Source organism: Pteropus medius, unplaced genomic scaffold (assembly GCF_902729225.1).
Source record: "Pteropus medius unplaced genomic scaffold, Ma_sr-lr_union100, whole genome shotgun sequence".
In the NCBI taxonomy this organism is placed as follows: Eukaryota; Metazoa; Chordata; class Mammalia; order Chiroptera; family Pteropodidae; genus Pteropus; species Pteropus medius.
In genome coordinates, this window is record NW_024349796.1 from 17,853,766 (window position 1) to 17,860,090 (window position 6,325).

General features: G+C 68.1%; 1 protein-coding gene across 1 annotated transcript in view; it reads right to left on the bottom strand.

Annotated features, from left to right (window-relative positions):
- Positions 1–6,325, bottom strand: part of KIF21B (kinesin family member 21B) — a 38,615-nt gene that overhangs the window by 5,234 nt on the left and 27,056 nt on the right. The window contains exons 27-32 of the mRNA XM_039883537.1: positions 5,515–5,628; positions 4,232–4,270; positions 2,603–2,739; positions 1,740–1,920; positions 595–759; positions 233–350 (exon numbers count right to left, since the gene is read on the bottom strand). Coding sequence (XP_039739471.1) covers positions 233–350; positions 595–759; positions 1,740–1,920; positions 2,603–2,739; positions 4,232–4,270; positions 5,515–5,628 — 754 coding nt within the window. The remainder of the gene's footprint in view (positions 1–232; positions 351–594; positions 760–1,739; positions 1,921–2,602; positions 2,740–4,231; positions 4,271–5,514; positions 5,629–6,325) is intronic.

Genomic DNA, 6,325 nt, shown 5'->3' on the forward strand with positions numbered 1-6,325 from the left:
GCACTGCACCCCGCGGGTAGGGTCTCCCCGACCGACATGACTGTCGCTCTGCCCTTAGAAACACCCCAAACGTCTAACTTTCCACCGTTTACAAAATAACGCCACGGCCTTTACTTTCCGCTCACGGCTTCGCCTGCTCACGGCGAGCTCTTCACTCAGACCCCACAAACCTCTCTTCCATGAGCACTCCCAGGACCCCGAGAATGCCCGCCCCCCACCCGGTCTCAGCTACCTTGACGTAGTGGTCCTTGGAGCCAGTCACCACCAGGTCGTGCTGGCTGGCGGTCTGGGTGACTGTCAGGCGCATCACGGGGCCGATGTGGCCGGTCAGCTTGCCGACAGGCTGGAACCTGTGCTGGGAGAGGCCCGGGCAGGGGCGGGAGGTCAGAGGGGCCCTGGGCGGTGGTGGGGGGTCTGCCCCGGCATGAACAGCCTGGCCAGAGTTTTGGCCTCCCCCAGCAAGAGCGACAGCCCCAGGGGCCTCGGGGGCACGGGGGACGGAGATGCCACCACAGCCCTGCCGACCCGGGGCAGTCACCTGAGCCGGGACCTGCGCACCCCAGGCCACGCCCCCGCCCCCCGCAGGCTCCGCACCTGCTGAGCTCCCAGACGCGGACGGCGTTGCCCGAGGCGGCGTACAGCATGGTGCCCGACGGGCTCAGGGCAATCTGGTTGATCTGCTGCTCACCCTGTGCGCCGGTGATGGCACGGGTGGATGTGGAAGCACAGGCGTCACCTGAGGTCACCTGGCCCGAAGACCTGCCCGCGAGGGGGAGGGCGAGGTGGGCAATCAAAACGGCCCGTCCGCACAGGCCGGGAACCCAGGCACAGCTCCCGCGGGCCGGCCTGCGGCCCACTCCCCCAGGAAGCCTTCCCTGACTGACGGGGACGGGGCCAAGGGGTGAGGCCCGCTGCCCGGCCAGCAGAAGACGAGCCCCAAGCCAGGGCCTGGGGGGCAGAACAGCGGGTCATGACACTGGGTCTGACCCTGGGTCTTGTGGGAGCCTCTCTGAGCCTTGGCTTCCTCCTCTGTAAACACGGGTGACGACACCCTTTCTGCTTGTTCTGCGTCTGTCTGTGTAAAAGCTGTTTCATTGGGACGGTGTTGGGCTCATGGCAAAACTCTGCGGCAGAGGCAGAGCCTCCCCGTCGACCCTGGCCCGCCTGCCACCTCCGGCACAACGAAGACCCTGCGCGGAAAAGCCATCGCCACCCGGTGCCCAGCTGACTTCAGGGTCACTCTCAGCGTGGGGCAGCCAGTGGGTCTGCACGAACGTGTGACGACACGTGTCCGCCGTGACAGTGTCACGCGGAGCGGTCTCACTGCCCTAAACGCCCCGTTTACCCTTTTTAAAGAATCAAGATAAACAACAGACCGTCTGCGACACAAACACAGGAGGGAGCATGGCTCTCGCTGAGAGACGGCGTCGGGGCGCCGGCCGGGCGGCGGCGCACATACGCAGGCAGGTGGCCTCGCCCTGTCCCCCAGCTCCTCCCTCGACCCACGGAGAGCTCAGAGGCAGGACCGGGGGAACCAGGACGAAGCGGGGGGTCAGCCGGGCCAGAGGCTCGACCAAGCTGCTGCCCAGACACTGCCCCCAGCCCAGACGGCACACCTTGTCCTTCAGAGTCCGGACACATGAACGGGCCTGTGAGGGCCTCGGCGCCCACGCAGGTGGCCGGGGTGTCCCAGGTGTCCCTGGGCTGGGAGGCAGGCAGGCGGGGGCCGGGGCACTCACGTGAGGGTCCGGATGCACCTGGCAGAGTCCCGGATGTCCCACACCTTTATGTAGGAGGTGGACACGGAGAACACGAGCCCCGAGTGGCTGCAGTACTTGATGGAGACCACGTTGTTGGGGTGGCCCTTCAGAGCCACGATCTCCTGCCCCGTGACCAAGTTCCACATCTTACAGCTGCGGTCTGAGAGAGAGCCCGGGGGGGGGCGGGGAGGGGACAGGCGTCAGCACACAGGGTGGCAGGTCCACGGCGGGGGGGCCGGGCCAGGGAGAGCGAGGGGCAGGACTTGCACGCGGGGTGACAACTCAGAGACGCCGGTCAGCGCACAGACTGGGGGTCCTCCGCCAACGGCAGAGTCCTGTGAGCAGCGACAAGGCGGCTTGGACTAGATCCCAGTCCCCCCACCTTCGGCGCCTGTCCCCCCAGCTGCTGAGCGCTGACACCGTTAGGAGAGAAGGAGCAAGTGGACCTCATGGGAACAGCCTGGAATCGGTCGATCACGGCTGGACCGAGAGACAGACGGACAGCCCGTCTCTCCGTCAGCACGTGCTCTTCCTGCTGGTGACATTTCTCCGACTTTGCTCTGATTCAGTAACCGTGACCGTGTGGAGTCCTGTGGCCAAGGTCACAGGAACCACTCAGCGATAAGAGCTGAGTGTTGGGGTGCTGGGGTGAGCAGTGGGACACCCGAGGGCGGCTTGGTGCCGGGACGGGAGCCTTGAGCAGAGGCGGGGACAGGAGACCAGGTCGTGAGTCGCCGAGCCCACGTCCTCAGGCCCCGGGGTGCCGTTTCTGCTCTCCGTCACAGTCTGCTCTGGTGAGGGGAGCCGGCCTGGGCGAGCCGCCGCCGGCCGCTGCCACTCACCTTTGGACCCTGTGAAGAGCAGCTCGTCCGTGGCGTCCAGGCAGAGGACGGGCTTGGTGTGGCCCTCGGCCACGGAGACGCACTGCAGCGGGGCTGTCCGCGTGCCCTTGGCCCCTCCGACCGGCGAGATGATGCCTCTTTTGGGAGGAAGGGAAACGGGGTGCCTGTCAGCTCAGGGACAGCACCAGGTCGAGCGATGGACGTGACGAGGGGCGCAGGGCAGAGAGGGGACCACGGCCGGATGAAAGGGACCCCAGAGACACCAGCACCACGCCACCAAGTCTGAGACAGGACGAGGTGCACAGACGGGACGAGGGCCCGTCTCCTACAGCCAGCTGCCAGTCGCCATGCTCAGTGCTTCTGGGGAGAGCGCCTGGGCTCGGATGGGAGCAGCGGGGCCGGGGGGGCACAGGCCCTTCCCACGGGGGTTCCCTCCGACGCCCGCTGACCGCGTGCTGAGACGTAAAGGCTCCGGCCCCACTGGGCACGGCAGAGGCCAGGCTGCCACGGCTCCTGCGGCTCTCGAGACGGCGCCACGCCGCTTCAGTTAACCGGGGAGAGGGGGACACGGTGCAGAGCGGGGAGGCCTGGGCCGGCGCCAGCATCGCCTCGTACATGCACCTGCCAGTGACCGCTGCCGAGGCGGCACCACCCACACACGCGGTGCACACCCACCCGCGGTCCACCCCTGTGGACTGGCACGGCCGGCTCTGTGACCAACAGTGACAAAGCACCAAGTCCCTTCAGGGCCCCCAGCTCAGCTCTGGTTGGGGAGGTCTGGGGCCCCTCTGCAGGGGCGTGAGTAGCACCCCCTCGCCCCAACTCTGGAGGAGGGGCGTGGCTCGTCTGGAGCGCATGAGGACGGCCACAGCAGCCTCCGCAGGCTGCCCGAGGCTCCATTCGCAGTGACCTGCTAGCATGAGGCCCGGGCCGAGCTCCGTGCCTGTCTGAGAGCACATCCCTGCCCTTCCCCAAACAGAGCCGCTCCCCACAGTGACGCTGTGGCCTTGTGTGCGGGAATGACCAGTATCCCACCTGCAGCTTCTCATAGCCCCGGGCACCCAGCAGGGCCCACTGCGAGGACACGACCACACAGGGCCATCCACCAGCCAGGTGGCACGCACGTGAACAGCCCCCTCCACGCCCCCAGCTCCCCGCTCCCGACCCTGGCCCGGGCCTGGCCGTGGGCCGACGCAGCTCGGTGAGGCAGGCGGGGGCTGGCTCTGTCCCACGGCTGAGGCCCTGCCCCCAGCCGGGTCACGACAGCCAACGCCCAGGCAGGAGTCGGGTCCTCGCTGCGGTGCGAGGTTGGCTGTGTGCCAGGACACGTGCGCGGGGACATGCTGAGGCCTGAGAAGCACACCTACTGGCATAAACTGAGCAAGTCACAAGGCCCTTGGCCACAGCCACCGACATCCCTCAGCCAGCCCCAGCCGGGTGACACGGAAGACGACAGGGCCCGTGCAAGGCGGCCAGGCAGCAGCCCTGAGAACCGTGAGGCAGGGAGGGGCCTCAGAGAGGAGGGAACAACGGGGGTGCATGCAAAGGATGGGGTGTGCAGGCAGGAGGGGCCTCGGAGGGAGGAGAGAGTGCTGGGGACAAACGTGAGAGCCGTCTGTGTGTATGTACCTCAGGACCTCCGACAAAGAGGAGTCGCTGTCATCGGACCTGGGGAGGGCAGAAAATTAGCTGGATTAGGGGGAGGGTGGAACACACGGAGGAGGCAGAGGCGGGGAGGCGGCAGCGGGGGTCAGAGGGCGGGTTATTCTCCTCCGGGCGAGCGAGGGCAGAGAGGCAGAGGGACGAGGGCGCTGAGGGGGAGCAGGGCAGGTCGACGGGGACAGGCCAGCCTCGGAGCTGGGGACGTCCTGGGCTGATGGCGTAGGAGTGCGGCCTGGGTCACGGGAGACACGGGGAGACCGCTCCTGGCTGCTCGCTGCCCCCAGCCCTCGGCCGCCCCATCAGACAGCGGGGCACACACCCCGCGCACGACGCTGGACCGCGAGGCAGAAGGGCCTTGCCCGCCCCTCCCGGCCCTGGGGGCCGGCGGCTTTGGCGAGTCCTCGGACACTGACTGTTCCGAGCCCACCGTCCTGGGGGAGCTCACGGGGACGTGCCTGGGAGCTGGCTCTGCAGCGTGCGAGGGCCCCAAGACGGGGCGCACGGGGCAGGATCGGGGTCCGGGCGAGCACCTGGCCACGACGGCCTGAGTCCCTCCCCGCTGCTTCTGGGGGGGCTGTGCGGGCCGCAGAGGCGCAGAGGGGGCCCGGCCTGGCCTCGGAGCCGGGGCCATGGAGGTGTGGGCAAGGGCCGCTTGCCACCCGGGATGCCGCCTTTCTGTGAGGACAGTCCCCAGCAGGGACACGGTGGCCCTGGCCAGAGGTGAGCGGCCTGATGCCTTCCCTTGCCCCGTCTCCTGGAGAGCGGGGAAGACAACTGCCCCGGCTGACACACGAGGCGAGTGACGTCACGGCTGTGACCGCGGGTGCACGCGAGGCTGCCTCTCGCGGGGGGCTGCCTCAGCACCCACCGGCCCAGCAGCGGCTGCGTCCCCCAGCGAGGGCTGCACATGTGTGAACCGACCCGGCCATCTGAAGGCGACCTGGGGTCTTTCTTCTGGGACAGCGCTCGGGCACCCAGAGAATTAAGGACGCGGCCGAGGCGGGCTCAAGGGCAGGTCTGTGGGGGCCTCTGGGGTGCCCGACTGCCCCTGGCCCGGGCCCATGGCGTCCTCCCCGGAGGGCCAGCCCGCTTGGAGAAGCGGAGAGTCCACAGCCAGGACAGAGGGCAGAGATGCCGGGAGAGGCCAGAACAGCGTGGCCAGTGCCTGCCCGGCTGCCCCAGCCCTGCCCGCGGCCACGACCAGCCACAGGCTCCTTCCCCTGGAGGGACCCCTGGCCACCGGTTCTTACTTGTCCAGCGCTGACCCTTGGCTCTGGTTGCTGGTCAGACGGGAGAAGACGTTGCGATCGTTGCGTGGACGGGTAGGAGGAGACGAGGGGGGCGTGAACCCCACGTCGGGGGGCCTGGCGAGTGGGGACAGAGAGCGGCACCCGTCAGCGACCACGCCGGACGTGGCTCCGGGAGCTGCCCCGAACGGCCTGTGCTCTCGCGTGGGTCCTGGCGGGGAATTCGCTTCCCCGTCAAAACGCGTCTGCATCCCGAAATGACGCGCGGTGCTTCTGCGGTCACGGCAGACGCGAGGGCAGCAGCGCGCAGTCTGGGTCCCCAGACGCTCACGGCCCCAGCTGGGGCAGCGAGCGGGCCCTGCGCCCGTGGCCCCGGCTCACGCCGCCTGCGAGGGGCCCCGTGTGCTCCACCCCGTGCCACGTGTCTTGCGGTTTTGTGTGTTTTGTCGGCAATGCTGCCGTGGGAGTTGGCCCGGGGTGTGTCTGGTGTTTCTGAGCGCGAGGCGGCCGAGACGGGGCCTCGTGGAGACAATGCGAGTCTGTCGGCTGAGAGCCGCAGGGCCGTCGGCCGCGAGGTCGGGGTTAACGGACGGACGATGTGCGTTGCATCCTTACACAGAAACACACACAAGCCCAGGCCGCATCTGGGTTGGCTGATGAAAACACTGTGAGCAGAGGCCCCTGCGGACCTCGCCCTGTATGTCCCCAGCGGTGACTACTCGGTGACACTAGCTCAGTGTCCGGGGAACGACAGGACAGACCTACTGCGAATAACAAGAAGCAACCGCACTCCAGGGGCATCTGAGACTGACAG